The 19,059-nt window shown below is 39.9% G+C and overlaps 1 protein-coding gene across 1 annotated transcript; it reads right to left on the minus strand.

Moving 5' to 3' along the window:
• Positions 1 to 1,365: 1,365 nt before the first annotated feature.
• On the minus strand, positions 1,366 to 15,935 carry LOC124271990 (high-affinity choline transporter 1-like). Its single transcript, XM_046707160.1, has 9 exons — positions 15,692 to 15,935; positions 11,673 to 11,865; positions 8,496 to 8,603; positions 7,815 to 7,970; positions 6,931 to 7,079; positions 6,278 to 6,445; positions 5,359 to 5,488; positions 4,605 to 4,840; positions 1,366 to 4,117 (listed from the first exon to the last, which is right to left on the minus strand). Exons 2-9 carry the CDS (start codon positions 11,845 to 11,847, stop codon positions 3,446 to 3,448), a joined length of 1,794 nt encoding a protein of 597 aa, XP_046563116.1. The 5' UTR covers positions 11,848 to 11,865; positions 15,692 to 15,935; the 3' UTR covers positions 1,366 to 3,445.
• Positions 15,936 to 19,059: the final 3,124 nt, after the last annotated feature.

Consider the following 19,059-nt stretch of genomic DNA (forward strand, 5'->3'; position numbering starts at 1 on the left):
GTGTTGTAATGTCAACTGATATGGTCCTTTGTTAAGATGACCAATTAAGCTGCATATATGAGCTGACCAAATATAATGAACTGTAAATCTCACTTCTATATGGATACACGTTTGTCAAACGTCCCCGTTTTGACATATGGTGTTACATAATGATCCATATCTACGATAATGTAGTTTTTAATTTGTTCGTTATCCAAACATGTCTGTTGAGTACTTGTTATGACTGTTGTAAACGGCTCCATCAGTACAATTCACTACACTCCATCAGTAATAATTCCAGCAATATCACTGTGAAGAAACCTTTAAACACTAGCTCTCTAACCGCGCTACAATATCAAGGATAGGTAAAACCTGGCCACGGTGAACACATCATGGATAAAAATGATTTCTATTTTGCAATTATTCATAAAAGCACCATGATCAAAGCCTGACTAGTCCAACAGAACTAGCCTGGCAAAGCAAGACTAGTAAATGTACCAAACACATAATGAACCTCCGTTGTGAAAATAGCTTGTCAATAGGTTTGATTTCCACAATAAGTAAACGGACACTATGTATAGTTTCTGGAGATGTTATTGGGGGCTTGCAGGAAGAGCTCGACCTTCTCTTTGCATGCACATTGCGTTCTTTGTATTCATACACACTTCAAACTCACTATCAGGATACGGATACCTTTGTTAAAATGTCATTGAAAGTAATCGCTGGTAACAAATAGGATAACTACGTCCCTATCTGACAGATTCATTTATGTATTTGTGTATTTGAAACGATAACCCCGTTTTAATGTCATGTATGTAAAAATATTCTATAGATCCTGCTTGACGAGCTTTGATACACAATGTGAACTAAGTATAAAACCCCTTTAGAAAACAATAAACAGCATGATAGCTTCTTCATCACAATCGCTTCAGAAAAGTGCAGTGCTCATTTGACTGAACTTCAAAGGACTTAGAATAATAACGATAAAGAAATGTGGTCAAGGGAAATCGAGCGGTTTGTGCATTGTATAAAATAATGAGTACTTTTTTCTTATATATGCAGACGAAATCTGAATATTAAATTACGAGTTCCACTAGACTATATGTGGTGTTTGGAAACAAGCTTCTATATTTATGTCGAGTAGTCTAAGATGTTACAACTCCGCAAACCGTCTGTACAAAAGACTGAGAGTGTGTTTCTCATTCCTCTTATATATGATTTTACAACGAGCAATATGTCAGCTGGTGGTGAGAGAGTCAAATGAAGGAAACCTACGTCCCAGTTAAAGATACACAATAGACCCATATCAGATATAGGGAAATATATCAGCAATCCATTAATATAAATCAAACCAAGATTGCATAACGAAAAAATAAACGCCACCAACAAGCTCGAAAAAATATTTATTCATAGCACGAGGCACAAGGTTTCCATGTAAAAGACAATCTATGTAAGTCAGCGAGTTTTAATGCCGCCTTTTGCAAAATTCCAGCAATATCACTGCGGGGACAAGTTTCAACAACTAAGCTCTCCAGCCGTTCTACGACATCTTGGACACAGGATCCTATTATTGAACACATCATGGATAAAAATGATTTCCACTTTGCAAGCATTCATGTAAGCACCATGATAATCGGTAATAGAATGCATATTGATATGAAACAGGAGCGTCAGTAATGAGGACGTATATATCGCAGTGCTTGTAGGAAAACTTGGTTCGACCAAAGTTTTACATAAACCTTAACATCCAACTGCATACATTTAAGGACATTATGTTATACAGCAAGTCAGCCATGTATTAGCTAGACAGCATGTTCTTGAAAGCCTTCTTCAAAATCTACAAAGGAGACCCAAATGTGGCCTATGGATTTGCATCAATATTTTGAGCATAAAGACTACAGCGTCAAAATATTATCGATTGTCGAGTGTCCCGGATGGAAAGCTTGGTGCTTTTTTAAAAATGAAGTCGTTTATTTAAATCACATACGAAACCTAAATTTGTTGGAAATTTGTATTTTTGTCGTCTTAACTCTCAGCATCTCAATGTATTTTTAAAGAGAAGGACAATGAGATGACAACTGTTCCGGGTATACGCTGGTGTAAAGTATTGCAATCCATTTTTTTTATTTCGTTATTGCTGAATAATGTATTTCTTAGTGCAGTGAAATCTTCTCATTATAAAGCAAAAGATATGAAATAGGACATGGGTTAGCGTACAAAAACATATGTATTAGTATCGCAGGGTGTGTAACGCACTGATTGTTTAATGTTGCCTTCCAGGTAATACATTCTAGGTGATACATGCTGATATAATCTGTCTAATATATACAATTTCTGCAAATCATTGATGTAAGACGTCTGGAGACTGCCCATACGGTGTGTCAGATTATAGTTACTGCTAAAACAAAGAATACAGTTGAACATTCTATCTGATCCAAAATCAGAAACATTATCAAAACTATATTAGAATGAAAACAGTCCTCGACACACTGAATTCCAACACACAGCGATGATAAGCCTAGTATCAAATACATCCACATTATTTCTTGTTTATCATTACCATCGACCGTCGATGTCCAGGCAGTTTATTACCCACAGCTAAGGTGGGTATATCTTGAACCCTATTGTTAGTAATCTAGCCTGGTGTCATCATTGATTTTCAGTAATTCATTCATGTAACTTTCACAGCTAACTTTCCCTATAAACCAAACGGGATTTGTTTCTCAGGATAATCAAGACTGGGTAATCTTTTGCACTGACGATGTGTATTTGATTTCAGGCATCGGAATGATGTCCAGTTGTTCAATACTATGGAGTTTCCGTGACGTCATTTAGTCTACGGTTTCAAATAATTGAAGATAAAGAAGAAGTCTTTACAGTAATATATTGACTGAGTTGATGTCTTGAGACCAGAGCTATATTTATGGAAAGAATCTGTGGGCAATATATAATAAAATACTTCCAACTCGGAATCACGGATTATCTGTCCATGGCTGGGGAGTTTTAATATTTATTCACTCAGGACAGATCGTTCGGGATTTCCTGTTGACGGCTTTTGTCAAATGCACTGCAGAATCACAACGCAGATGAACTTTTCTGGCTGACTCTCTTAGCAGTTATGTCCGATTAATGTTCATAGCATCATTAACCGAGTACAAAGAAACATTGAACAAATACATACGACAGACGTGACTACCCTTCGTCCAATTGTTTTACGTAAGGTTAATTTGAACAATTACAAACGGGATGACTGATTACATGCATAACCTCAAGAAACATACTGTTAACTCATAAACGTACAAAAACGAATTCAAAGGGACCACAAATTCTAGTGTGGTATAAGCATTGTCCATAATATGGATTTCAACTAAAATATACATCAAGTAGCAGTGATCAGGCATACATCCGTCGGTCCATTATACGTGTGTTCGTAATAACATAGTTTACTGAACAACGTCGTTGTTGTCTATAACCTGGTCACAGTCTTCAGGGGTTTCTCAGCGTCTACTGTCCCGTTACTGCCCAGCGTGTCTGTCTGGTACGGCTCCTGTCGAAACACTGGATTGTCGTGCCCCCTCTTACTCAAATTGACCTTTCGTTCATGAAGGTCATCGGGGACGTACGGTTGGTACGAAGAGGGAACGTCTGATGGCAGTTTCGCTACCTCGATCGGCGCTGTGGTTGAAGTCAGAACCGTCCTTGGCTTGTCGGTGAAACTGTTAAAGATGTCGAATTCAATCGGTAGACAACCACTCTTGAAAAGTACGTGGAAAAGGTAGGAACCTAGTATTACCGTTACGAGAGTTATGATCATGGTCAAAGATCTGAAGGGGAAGCGTTGACCAGCATCCTTGTCATACCATGGGTAGTGAATCGACGGGGGCAAACCGAGGCCCGGTTCTCCGCCCAACAATCGGAAGATCAGACCGATTATGAACCCAAGAAGGGACCCATATGAATTGGTATCGTGAAGGTACACGGCGCATGCCAGTTGAGGAAAGAGGATGACGAACACGAGGTCTGAACACAGGTAGAAGAGATAGTAAATCGATTTCACTGTTATCGCCATGGCACACGCACAGCCTGCGATGACCAGCTGCGTAAATCGCATAACCCAGATTGTCATACGATCGGAAAACTGAAAAATAAAAAAGATAATGACGTCATGTAAATGATAGTTTGAAACCCATGAAGCTGTTTCATGCATTGAATAAACGTTTATGATAATTAAAAGAATGCGTATCATATGAAAAATAAAACAAGGTAAACAATTGCTTGAAACACTAATACATAACAAAACACACGAAACTATTCGAATATACATTAAGCATCCAAATTTTATGAATGAATTAATAGTTCTTTTGTAGAAAAGGAAATTTGAATGTCACAAATGTAACATATCTATAAATATATCAATAAACCACAATAAATCTTTTACAAATAATGAGACGATCATAACCCAATTTGATGGCAGTAAATGATATCTAAATTTCTCGTGTGATAAAATTGACCCTAAATCAGTGCTATGGGAACTCACTATAATAATATATAACGGATCAATATTTTATGGAAAAGCTAAACCTAGTGTATGGGCACAGGCTAAACATTTTGCTATATAACGGTACCTTCTTCTTGGTGCATCGAGTGTAGACAACGCCGAAGACGTTCCTTGCGAACATGGAACTGGAGGAGAGTAGGGAGGAGTCGGTGGAGGACATGACGGCGGCGGAGACAGCGCCCAGGCCAATAAACGTAACAGCGTCAGGGGTGAGATAGCGAAGCACTAAGGGTAGAGTTAGCCCCAATTCATCCGTCGGAATGGAACCATTTATTTGCTTGTCATAAGCAGTTTGATTCCAATCTGAAATTAAGAGAAAAATTCTAAGTTTATTATATTAATTTCACGGTCAAAATGTAACATTATAAACAGTTACTATCGATCAGACGAGAATACTATTTAGTAGAATATGGAGTTTAGGCGTTCTTTCGCCCCAAGAGTTTTGGTGTGTTTCAACCTGCTATTCTTGTGATTCTTCTCGATGTGGGTAAATCTTTCTGACCGAAACTAAACTAAATGAAATATTTCTATTGGAAACAAAGATAAAATGAAAAGCTGAAAGTGGCGGATGCTACAGGTAATGATGGAAATGTTTCACGTTTTTCGCAAACACCTGGTGTCATCACATCAGAGATCCATTCATAATAATTTTCATCAGTAATGTGTCTTTCAAAGCCAGTGGAATTTCATTCGGAAAACATTCGAACCTGATCATTCTCAGGCGATGACATTTTGAAATAACGGGATGATTTCTTTTGAAAATAGTTTGAGAATACTTTAAATGACCATACATGTAATTACTTTATTGCTCGTACACTTACCTGTGTTCGATGCTATGGCTCCTATCAACACTGCCGGTATAGCCATAAACATGCATCCAAACCCGCCCGCAAAGGACAAGGTACGAGCGATATTCACTGATCTAGCTGACAGCACACGTTGGAAATATACCTAATATAACAAATATCAAACCTCAATAAATATCTTGTAAGTGATTCCATGGCATCTGATTAGCTAACCATGCTATTTGTTTGTTTATGCTTCCACAAACGAAAAAGGAAAGTAAGCTTACCAACTGAGAGATTTCTGTTCCTTGATTTTATTTATATCATATTGTTTATATAATCGACTACGGACCTGAGTTATCTGCCAGCAAGATCAAAGAGGGAGACTGATCACTAGGCTACCTAAGGCCTAGTATGGACGAGACATATCTCTGAGCAAAGTTCGATGACGTCAGTGTACAATGATACGTAACAAATCAAACCAACGATCTTAATCTGACATATTATGTATTAGTCTCTAACGATAGGTTGATAAACGCTAACCCTGCTTTAACATGGGTTAAATGACACCAACTCCCCATCCCACACTCCCACCCAAAAATTAAATCAAACAAAAAACCATAAAAAAAAGCCAAACAAAACAAAATACAAAAAGAACACAAAGCAACTACAACAAACACAAAACCAAACCACCACCCCCAAAAAACCATAAAAAACAGACACAAAAAACAAGCAAGCCCCCCCAAAAAAAACAAAAACAAAAACAAAAACAACAACAAACCAAAAAAAAAAAAACCAACCAAATAAAAAACAAACAAAAATATCCCCGAAACAAAAAAAACCCCAACAACATAAAAGCAAAACAAAACAAATCAAAAATAAGATCAAAAACAAAAATAACAGCAACAACCTTAAATAAAAACAGATGCGTCATTTCGGTCATCGTCGTTCCTACCTGCCAAGGAATACCCCCGAAAATGAGCAGTAAGAAGGTGTCCATGTAGATCCCTATATCGGTGGTCGCTACCTCTCCTAACCACGTCGACGACAATGGAGCCGACGATGAGTCGACGATGATCGACTTTGAAGCTGAGTTCATCATTGCAAAGGGCACACTGACCCACTGAAGCAGAAAACAGACGTCTGTTTCATGCAGACATTGTATATAGAGACGTTATAGGGTGAATCAATTACATGTATTTTAACTGATGAGCAAAATGCATATTTGTTCCCTTAATTTATACTATTTACGGTATGGAACCAGACTAGGGTGATATTCTCTTTATAACATGATGTCATACTTGAAATACCTGATGTTTAAGGTAAGTCTTGTTATTATTTTAGTATTCCAAGCTAGTCAATCGTAACAATAATCAGAAAATCGTATTCTGCTGACACCCTCATTTAACATTTTCCGCTCACCCTACAAATAATCATATTCAAAATTATCAGTAGTCCTAAAATAATGTTCAAGTTTATAACTTCTAATCTTGTGACAGATTTCGATGCCCTCTGCCATCTTCTGCTGTGTCATATTTTAATGCCGCCTCCACATCTAACCGACCCTCCTCCTCTTAGATAAATGTCCTTTGAAGTGGTTTTACTTACGAGACCAATAAAAATGCAGATGAGCTGAACCACATCGGTGTAAGCCACGGAATACAACCCCCCGACCAACGTGTACAACAGCGATATAGCTGCTGAGATGAGGATGGAGAGAGTCGTGTTAATGTCCAAAATAACAGCAAGTGTTGCCCCTGAAACGTGAAGGTCGCAATAAAGGATCTCAAGGAACAGGAACAGTCTCAATTGCATGCAAATTGAGATGGTTTCTTTCGCTTCCAAACACTAAAGGTAATTTAGTAAAGAAAAGACATGTATAAGATGACATAAGTTTTATTTGGGACTACACTTTCTGAGGAAAGTACAGATTCTAGACTGAGTACTTTTATCAGTCCAACAACTCTGAAGTTAATGAGTAAACATTGCGCAAGTTTAAACACGGGATGTCGTGAAGAAAGTGGCATTAACCCACTCGGCCAAATAGCATAGCGTATTCATATTGTATGAGATGGTATGAAATGGTATTTTGATAAAGATATGACTGACATTATAGTCCCAGGATTATCAGATTGGTGAGCATACCAATATCGGATGTCGCACATCACCATCAATGTCTTATGTTACAGTATGGATGAGGGCGTTGTGTGGAACAAGTGTGAAAATGTGTGAGGATTCATCATGTTCAACTGCCAGAAAAATGCATAAAGTTCTTCAGTCCATCAATGGGTTGGAAATGACATTAACCTCTGAAGACAACGCAGTGTAAATATAACGCAAGCCAGGCGGGATGTAGTAGCGAAAGTGGTATGAAGTACAGATACCCAAAAATAGAAGCAAAGACTAGAACCAGTTTGGAATTTGTTTGGTGAGAAAATGTTATCATTATTAGTTTGCAGCAGATCAATACTGATGTACATCAAGCTACGAACCTAAGGCAGACAATATGGCCGCTGACCAAAACATCTCTCCCAACATGGCGGGTATATACAACAGCGCCCCCATCAAGTCACCGTACTTCCGGTTGAATGGATCCAGCATGGTGTTGTACTTGCTTCGTCTCATTTTGTCGGCAAAGAAAATCCCTCCTGTCATATAAACAAATAAATGTGTTGCGTGAAACGTCCCTGGACATATTTATGTGGGAGCACTGTGATAAAGATGGTAGACATTTTCCACTTTGATGAAAGCCATGACTATTGGTATGGTGCTGACCAATAGAGGATCATGCCGAGAATAATTAAACTAAAACGTTATATAAAAGTCGTTATGTAGTTGAATTAAGCACTCATAAAATTCCATTTTGTTTTGTTGTTGTTGTTGTTAAATGCCGCACTCTGCAATATTCCTATACGTCGGCGGTCTGTAAGTAATTGTGTCGTGATCAGACAATCCAGTGATCAACATCATGATCATCGATCTACGCAAATGGGATACGATGACATGTGTCAACCAAGGCAGCAAACCTGACCGCTCGATCCAATTATTCGCCTCCAGCTGAAAAGCTATTCTAACCCGGATCTCCGCGAGTATATGATATATTTCATTTCTTTAGGAGTGCCTTGGTAACGACGTTTATTTTGTTGTAGGTGTAGACGTGTGACCAGACTCACCAAATACGAGGGAGAGTCCATACCCCACTGGAGCCTGGCACCACACGAGGCCGCTCAGCACGACGATCTCCGAGGAACCGTTGATGAATCCTCCTCCGACCCAGGTAGCTGGAGTGGGATGTATTGTTAGACACAGAAAACCTAACAAGAAGATTAAAAGATATCTATTTGCAAGAATGGTTTGGAAAGATATCCCTCTCCAGTATGATGTTTAAATGTACCTTTGACGCCGAAATTTATCTTTCATGTCTAAACGTAAAAAGGTATAGGATAGCGTTAAGCAGATTGAGATGTTCTTCACATGATTTATTTATCGAAGGTGGAAGATTTTTAAATGTCAAAAAAGAAAACAGAACTTGCAAACTATGTGATCTTAACCAAATAGAAGATGAATATCATTTACTTTTAATTTGCCCTGCGTATAATTCCCTGAGAAAGTTGTATATTAAGAAATATTATTTTGTCCATCCAAACCTCTATCCAAATTCTCAGCATTGTTAAATAACAAAAACCATACAATAATCCAAAACTTGTCCATGTTTACTTACAATGACATGTTGTTTAGAACAGAATATATCTCAGAAAACAATGTAACTTACAGTTGATTATTGTCTCTTCTTTATGTATATTACATGTGCGTGTAAATATTGTTTTGTAAATGTATTGTACTACAGGCCTGTGGCCTTTCAGTACCGGAAATAAAGATATCGATAGACAAACAACACAAACATAATGTTTTTGCATAAACATATTATCTTCTATTAAGTATCTTGTAACAACTGCCATGTCCATTAGTGGCTTCGTTTTATCTTGTGTCAAGTATCTAATGGACACTGGCTGCAATTGTGCGTACATACATATAAGATGTTCTACAAAGTCACAAACACACATACACATACGCGCACACACTCACAAATGTACACAGAAGCATGATAGATACACCAGCCACCGTTAACATCACATACACTATACACACCCTTCACAACACAGACATGTTACAAGCACAAGAAACACCACAAACACTACAAGCACCACAAGCTGAAAACATAACCTCGCAACCAAAACAAAAATAAATAGACACAACCAGCATAAGCACAAAAGCCCCAAAGACACAAGCACCACAAGCACAAGAAGCACCGCAACAACAAATACAAGACACAACACAAGCACCAAGCACAAAAGCACCACAAAGACACACAACACAGCACAAGAAGCACAAGCAAAAGAAGCACCACAAACAGGTACACACAAGCACCAAAAGAACCACCACATGCACACAAAAGCACCACAGACACAACAAGCCCCACAAGCACACGAAGTACCGCAGGTGCAACAAGCACCACAAGAATCACCACAGACACAAAAATCACCACAGACGCAAAAAGCACCACAGACATAGAAAGCAGAACAACCACCACACACAAGAAGCACTGCTGGTACAACAAGCACCACATGCACACGAAACACGAAACCCAAGCAGGTACAACAACACAAGCACCACAAGCACTCGAAGCACAGCAGGGACAACAAGCACCACATACATACGAAATCCAGCAGGGACAACAAGCACCACAAGCACACGAAGCACCGCAGGTACAACAAGCACCACAAGCACACGAAACACCGCAGGGACCAGCAACACAAGAATCACAACATACACAACCAGCGCATCAATGACAACAAGCAGCACAAGCACACGAAAACCTCGCAGGTACAACAAGCACCAGAAGCACTCGAAACCCCGCAGGTATAACAAGCACCACAAGCACACGAAACCCCGCAGGTGCAACAAGCACCACAAGCACTCGAAACACCGCAGGTACAACAAGCACCACAAGCACACGAAACACCGCAGGGACAAGCAACACAAGAACCACCACACACACAACCAGCGCCTCAATGGCAACAAGCACCACGAGCACACGAAACACCGCAGGTACAACAAGCACTACAAGCACTCGAAGCACAGCAGGGACAACAAGCACCAAATGAACCACCAGACACACAACCAGCGCCTCAAGGACAACAAGCACCAAATGAACCACCAGACACACAACCAGCGCCTCAAGGACAACAAGCACCACAAGCACAAGAAACACAACATGCACAAACCATAACTATAGTTAAAGTAGTTTTGTAGGTCTAGGCTTTAAAATCAGTTTAATCTGGAGAGTTTCAAACAGCCTTTCTGAGTAAGACTAATCTGGGCAAAAAGCTGGGGTTATCAGCTTTATAAAGTGGACTATCCAAGAGAACATACGTCTACATTGGCCTTGGCACTTAGCTGTGGTGTCTCGATTACGATGTCATTACATAGCAATAAATTTATCCTGAAGGGGTCGTCGTCGGCACGGGTACTACAGATTGTACCCCAGGCTGCCAAAATCAGAATGCAGAAACGTACCCTAGGACGAGTCCATTCTGCATTGTTCCGTTTTCTTGATCGGAACTGTCATAGATCTGTATAAGATGCATTTGACTGCGTTATACAAGAAACGAGCGTGTACAGTAACGAATATTTCGCGATGCACAGTATCACTCGCGATCATTTGAACGGGAACAACTACATACGATTTCGATTTTGGGTTGAGGTATAGGGACTCGTTCCCCGTTTTGGGTACCAGGTACGTTTTCGTATTTTGACTTTGTTTCGGGTACATTTCTGTATACAGAAACGTACCTTGGGTACATATCTGTAGTACCTATGCCGACAAAGGAAACATGAAAGCATGGTAAATACTTGTGGTGCGTTCCGAGGTATTGCACGCATAATGAAATAAACATAAAGCATTTATTGTAAACGTACTGATTACATCTTGCAGTGCACTACACGACACAATATAAACATTTTTTATATACTTGTATTTCCTGCAAGGATACTTGATTCATGTCTGGACCCCTAGGTTTGTAGGCCAACGTGAAACCTAATCTACAGCCTCGTTCGTCCGGAACGTACTGTGCAATTCTCTGTTAAATCACTAAGAATATATTGTTCTACTTTTGATTAATTGCTTTGTCGATGTTCCTAAGCGTAATTATACGAGCATACATTATATACTGTTTATGCTCCAGTGCTGACTTTGTGAGTGAAATGAAAGGGATCCGTGATAGTTTTGAACGAGCTTTCGCTCACAATGAAACACACTGGGTGTATATCGTCCACAAGGTGCATCTTACCTGTGAGGGTAAAGCATCCCACAAACATCCCGATGTCCCTCCCTGCCAGCATGACCTCTTCAGTGCTAGACTGACCCTTCTTAAGTCCGGTCTTCCGGGCTGCCCATAAGCCCACCCCCAGAATCAGAAGGTAGAAGACGACGATTGCAATGAGTCCCGGAATGTGGACCGCCATGTCGACAGCTCATGGGATCTGTAGCAAAGAAAAGTGACGTATACAATTTATTTAAAAAGTCACTGTATTCATCTGTGACGATACATTACTAAACTGAAGTTGCATTCACATCACCAAAAGCCGTATTGTACACCATTGAAATAAACGCAAGCACTGTAGGAAATACATGCTATAGACGGATGTTTCCAGATTTGACCAGAAGAGCCAAAACCATCTGCTCAACAAACCTACAAGAAGAAATTGAACACCTAAGGAAAGTCTTTGTAGAACGCAACCACTACCCACCTGAAATAGTCAACAGAACCATCGAAGCAACCAGAATCAGCCCCCATCAAGATATCCATTCCCTACATAGGTAAACCATCACATCAAATCAGCCGACTCCTGAAACAATAGGCAGGCATAGACACAACCTTCTCAGCGTCCTCCAGCCTCAACAACCTCCTCCATGCCAACGGAAGAAAACAACCCGAAATGTGTTATTTATAAAATAAACTGTGATTGTGGACAAAGCTACATAGGTGAAACATCCCGACCCATCAACACCCGAGTCAAAGAACATCGCACCTCTGTTGCTAACTCCGACACCAAATCAGCTATCTCTGACCACATCAAAGCAAACCCCAATTATCAAATAGAGTGGTCCGACTTCACCATTCTCGCCAACAACCAAACGGACTTCACTAAACGCAAGCTCACCGAAACCATTCACATCAAACGCCATAAGCCCACCATCAACCGTGACCAAGGATAGCCTATCTGACTCTTATTCTTATATACAGTATAAATATGCAGCTCCTCCACTTCATGTATCACTCTTGCTTCACAACGGTACAAGAATCTGTATCGAAACGTCGCACTCACGAAATAAAGAAGCTGTTAACCATAAAAACGCGATGCATTTGTACGTCTTATTCACTCAAACACGTCGCCAGATCAAAGCATGACAACGTTATGTTCAGCATTAATGTGCCCTTGTTCAAAGTGTATAGAAAGCTGGTTGTTCATATGTGTTGTTCAAATAAATGTGACATAAACGTGTTGTTCAAAGCATGTGTTGTTCAAAGCATAAACGTAACAGAAAGCATAAACGTGTTGTTCAAAGCATAAACTTTGTTCAAAGCATCTAAACGGTTTTCAAAGGAACTAACAAGAGTAGGGCAGCTTGCATTATTATTCACTACACGTCGCCAGATCGGACAACGTTATGCAGTAGGCCCTTAGTGTATAGAAACTGGATATGTATGTAAATTGGACGCAAACATTTATAACAGACTGACCTTGTCCTCTATTTTGGAACTGACTCAGCGGAACGTTTCTCGTTTTCTCGTTTTTCTGAATAGTGACAAAGTGTGTTTATGGCAGCTTTTAGCAATATTCAAGCAATTTCAAAGCGGGGAGCACCCATGTGGGGTATCGAACCCGGATCTTCGGTGTGATGAGCGAACATGTTAACCACTGGATCACCTAACCACGGAGGGGAAGATACACAATATAGACACATATATATGTAGGATGATATGTTGCTTTTTACTTCCCGCAGACATATGCTGTAAAATGTGTATTAGGAAAGCGTTAAACATGGGTAGCTCGTATGTTAGAGTCCTAAATGTAACACAATGCTGCAGGTGGTATTTAAACATGTTTTAGCTCTGACTTACATACCCACAGCATCTTTACAACCAGTGAGTGAGTAAGTTTAGCTTTACGCCACCTTTAGCAATATTCCAGCAATGTCACGGTCGTGGGCACCAGAAATAGACTTCACATAGTGTACCCATGTGAGGAATCGAACATGGTCACCCGGGCGAACGTACTCGGCTATCCCACAGCATGACCATTAGTGACTGATTAGTAACGCCAATACGTGGCACGCACAACGTACAATACGATGGTTGAGAAAAAAACGAAAGAGAGTGAAATGCAAAGCTAGCGCAGGTTTATGAAAAATCTGAAAAATACAAATGATGAATATACAGGCGCCAACGAGGAGGTGTGGCTTCAAGTTGATTTGGAATTACGTCAGACGGACTCGAAATATACACCATCTACGTAGATGTAGAGGCTCGCCTACGTCATGAAAGCATCTTACTTACAAGTATGTCTACGTAGATTACAATTTTTAAACTGTCTCACTGATATATATATATACGCTGTGATATATATGGCCTTTGGCGCATTTCGTTTCCAAAGAAAGAAGAAAGAGCTTCAACCCTTTAACCCTGTGGAGAAAATCACAGTTTGTGAATGTAATTCTATAATGGTGGATAAGAGATAGCTAGTGTTAAAATGACAGGAGAAAGGAATGGCCCTGCCGAGAACGTGTGCAACCGACTGTGACCGTGAACAAGTGTGCAGTCAAGCGTGTGACAAGATCATGTATGTATGACCATGTACAGCCTAAGTATAGGTGATAAACATACAGCACGTCACTGAGCTAGAGAACTGTCTGAAGTATGGTGGCTGATTAGGGCCATCGCTTTCTCGCTCTATCGCTTTCTCGCGCAATGATATTGCTTTCTCGTCTCGTGCTATCGCTTTCTCGTATCGGGCTATCGCTTTCTCGTCTCGTGTTATCGCTTTCTCGTCTCGTGATATCGCTTTCTCGCATCCGAATTTTAAGACGAGAAAGCGATGGCCCTAATCAGCCACCATACAAATCAGCCACCATACTAAAGGGAGAACTGGCCGTCTTTTTGAAACATTAGTCACAATTTTGGTTGGGGTGAAGGGCTAGGACACAGTTCAATTCAAATGCTCGTGGCTTTCCATGTGCCTGGAAACTACAACGGGGATAACAACTTCTCAAGTTATATTCGAACTCGGCTTAAAGGTGGTGTACCTGCTCAAGCAGGCAGGCATTCGTAACTATTTATGTCATTCCGGCAAGCCGGATGGTCATGGAAAGAGGCGAGTAGTTACGAATGGCAGGCGGGGTCCCGTCCTGGTCTATAACATCGGCTGCATAGAAGTCAGTGGTGTTGTGGTGGCGAATATAAAGATGCCGTGATCGATTCTGTACAGGTACTGATTGCCGCCCTAGGTGTTCGATCCCTGTCATGGACTTACATGACAACAATGAAGGAAATATCTTTAATTTGGGATGACAAACGCTAAAACTGTTTTTTTCTGGTAATGGGCTAAAGGATACAATTAACATATATATTTAATTTTCATCATATACAAACATACCAAGTAAATCGCTGTGAACTGAGAGCCAGTTTGACGGACAATAGTAAGTGCAAAACTCTTGAAATACGTACTGGTAAGTGCAATAATTTACCTAACCTCACCATGTTTTAATTGTCATCACTCGCTGCAATTCATCAGCTGGATACTGATGGTCCACAACCATGACAACGTTAGTAATTGTCATCATTCGTCCACACTAGGACACCGTATCTGACTCACTCTTCTTGTATTTACATATCTGTATATATGTATGTCATTAGATTTGTATCGTTTAAGTGTATATAGACACGAAGCGTTTTCGAAATGTTGTGCATCCATAAGTAGTATTAAATGTTAAAATCTATATATCTTATAACTGCTTTTTCTGGTATCTGGCAATCCAGTTGACATCCATACACAACGACAATAACACACAGTGACACGAAAGTGAATCAGACACGTATTTACTCAGGTCCCATTATGTGGTCTGGTTGACATACATGTCCCGTAAGTCGCTGATATTCCGCTACATACAATAATAACCCACGCTTATGCCTTGTATTCAGTGTGAAACATCGTATATATTCACGTGTTTAACTGGGAAATAACTTATTAAGTAAGAAATATATAGATCGGTTGCTTATTTGTAGGCGTTACAAAGAGAACGACTTACCCGTTTCCGAGAGTATGTGTTCAATTCACTGTATCCGCCTGTGGCCTGGCGTTTAGTGTGTGTTGACGTTTGTGAGACTAGTCTCAGGTGAGCGGTGATCGAGGGGGATAAGGGCCATACGGCGTGGTATTTTTAGGCAGGTGTGACCGGTTCAGCTCCATTGTACTGACACATCGGTTTGCAGACAGCTAAGGGATTAAACAAATCATGCTGGTTTGCCTGTTGATGAAATGGAATCGTCGGTATATCAGTATATGATGTATATGTGATAAGATGCCTGTGTGTGGTGAAAGAGGCGGGGTGGGGGAGTTGGGTGTGTGTGGGGTTGATGGGATGGGACAGGCTAGTGGATGGCTGAGTGATGTGAGGTAGGTGGTGAGATGGCTTTGTGTAGGTGAGTGAGTATGTACCTCTCTCTGTGTGAGGGGGGGGGTGGGTGGGTAGTTTGGGCGGTGGGGGGTGAGTTGATGAATGGACGGATGGCTGGCTGGCTGTACGGATGTGTCAAAACAGAACATGTATTACTCCCAGGCCACTATCCGTGACATAAGCTCAATGTACATTTATATATTATACGAAATACATTTGTGACGTTAGGAGAGGTATATTTACGTACACACTAACTCAGAAATGTTGTGTAACGGTGGAGGAAATTATTTGTATAACTATAGGACTTGTAACATAGCGTAACGAGAGAGCAAAGATTACTTAATTTTGTTAGGATAGATGTGTACTTACTTTTAATCAGCGCATCAAGTTTTAAAACGTTTGGATAAACATAAACGTAAAGTGAAAACAGATACAAAATTGCTGTGCATTCAACCATGTCTTTTGTTTGTTAAAGGTATGCACATATTGGGGAGTCTGCAAAATGAGGTCACACAAGGGCAGTGTTGAAGGTTATAGTTTCTTATTGCACTGCTACATGTGAAGACATGTATCACGATTGATGTCACGTGTGAGTGTGTGCTCAAGACTTGTTTATTTACAGACTACCGCCATGCATCTGGCCGGTTGCCGAGTGCTGTACTTGTGTTAAGGAACAAATAAAACAAGGACGAACCAAACAATAATTGTTTATGGATATATTGCGGGGATGAATCGAAATGCATTGTCAGCACACATCAATCCCTACTGGTTTTAACTGAGGGAGAACCGGCATAGAATCTAAACTCAACTTGCGTCATCTGGATGCATTATCGACACAAATTATATCATATCCTACTGGTTGGAACTGAGGTATGACAACTGTAGAATTATAAACTCCTGAGTAATCAGGATGCATTGTCAACACACGTGTTATGACAGTTGTAGACACGTGGATGCATTATAAACTCAACCTGAGTAATCTGGATGCATTGTCAACACACGTGTTATGACAGTTGTAGAATTATAACTCAACCTGAGTAATCTGGATGCATTGCCAACACCCATCATATCCTACTGGTTGGAAGAATTGACGACAGTTGTAGAATTATAACTCAACCTGAGTAATCTGGATGCATTGTCAACACACGTGTTATGACAGTTGTAGACTTATAAACTCAACCAGAGTAATCAGGATGCATTGTCAACACCCATCATATCCTACTGGTTGGAAGAATTGACGACAGTTGTAGAATTATAACTCAACCTGAGTAATCTGGATGCATTGTCAACACACGTGTTATGACAGTTGTAGACTTATAAACTCAACCTGAGTAATCAGGATGCATTGTCAACACCCATCATATCCTACTGGTTGGAAGAATTGACGACAGTTGTAGAATTATAACTCAACCTGAGTAATCTGGATGCATTGTCAACACACGTGTTATGACAGTCGTAGACTTATAAACTCAACCTGAGTAATCAGGATGCATTGTCAACACCCATCATATCCTACTGGTTGGAAGAATTGACGACAGTTGTAGAATTATAACTCAACCTGAGTAATCTGGATGCATTGTCAGCACCCATCGTATCCTACTGGTTGGAATTAAGGAACGACAGTTGTCGATTTACAAACTCAGCCTGGGTAACCTGGATGAATTGCCAACACCCATCATATCCTACACTACTGGTTTGATCTGAGGTACGACAGTAGTAGGACAATGTAAATGGGGTCAGGCTTTTCTTTAGAGGATATGTTTTCAATCACTATGAAGCCTCGGACGAAAATACGTCAGGATAGAACAATATCTCGCCATGAAACAAACCCCTCCTCGTCGCCCGTTCATTGACCACCGTCTGACAATATATGCTAGCTCTTTCTCGCTATCCAACAGTTGAGGAGTCAGAAAGTCTTGATCTTCGTATATTTCATAGCTGAGTCAACATCAGAATATGCAGGAATTGGATGTTGCCAAATTCACCAAAGTCACATGTTGTGAGGAAGAATTTGACTTTTATTTATTGGAACTACAATAACTGTAATGCTAGAAAACATATAAATGCAATCTTAAACATATCAGGATTTTACAACAAAATCGAATAAATGTATCACCAGTAGTGACACATGTCCTTCCTGTAACGGTCAATTATTCTTCATAGAAATATTACTTATATCAAATTTCACTTACTTGTCTAGCTCAGGGGGTTATTTACATTGGCCTCCTGCAGATCAATAAACTACACACATAAGTGAGGTGGAAAATACATATAAAGGCCCACATTAATTTCTACATCATAATATTTCGTCCTTGGAATTGCGACAAAGTCAGTGATTGATTTTTGCTAACATACTGCAACAATATACACACACTACGTACTATCAGATGGGTACTAAAGCTAGTTAGTAAAGAAGTTAGTAGTTTATACATGTACTTTTACTTGATTTTCTACCAAATATAACGACTGTTACAGGAGGGACAAGAAATGTTACAGAAATGACATTTTAACCCCAAAACACAGAATACATATAAATGCAAACATGAACAATCTTTGGCACATAATGACTTTGGAATGTAAGAGAAATCATATTTACACAGCCTGGTCCTGGTAAAGATATGCAATTACACAGAGGTATTCTTGGCAATTTTTAATGTGGATGTTACGGGAAGGACCTCCAGGCGTTACGGGGAGTACAATTTAAACGCCAAAAGGCTGATTATTTCAAAATGCAAACATGAACAAACTTTGGCACATAATGACTTTGGAATGTAAGAGAAAAGATATTTACACAGCCTGGTCTGGTAAAGATATGCAATTACACAGAGGTATTCTTGGCAATTTTTAATGTGGATGTTACGGGAAGGACCTCCAGGCGTTACGGGAGGACAATTTAAACGCCAAAAGGCTGATTATTTCAAAATGCAAACATGAACAAACTTTGGCACATAATTACTTTGGAATGTAAGAGAAAAGATATTTACACAGCCTGGTCTGGT

Source organism: Haliotis rubra, unplaced genomic scaffold, assembly GCF_003918875.1.
Source record: "Haliotis rubra isolate DU_JTF1 unplaced genomic scaffold, ASM391887v1 Scf165, whole genome shotgun sequence".
In the NCBI taxonomy this organism is placed as follows: Eukaryota; Metazoa; Mollusca; class Gastropoda; order Lepetellida; family Haliotidae; genus Haliotis; species Haliotis rubra.

Excerpts from the sequence above, each read along its gene's own strand:
- LOC124271990 (XM_046707160.1), bottom strand. The coding sequence starts at position 11,847 with ATGGCGGTCCACATTCCGGGACTCATTGCAATCGTCGTCTTCTACCTT. Across the intron at positions 7,080-7,814 it reads GGCCATATTGTCTGCCTTAG|GGGCAACACTTGCTGTTATT; the intron begins GTTCGTAGCTTG and ends TTCACGTTTCAG. Across the intron at positions 5,489-6,277 it reads TCGGGGGTATTCCTTGGCAG|GTATATTTCCAACGTGTGCT; the intron begins GTAGGAACGACG and ends TTGTTATATTAG.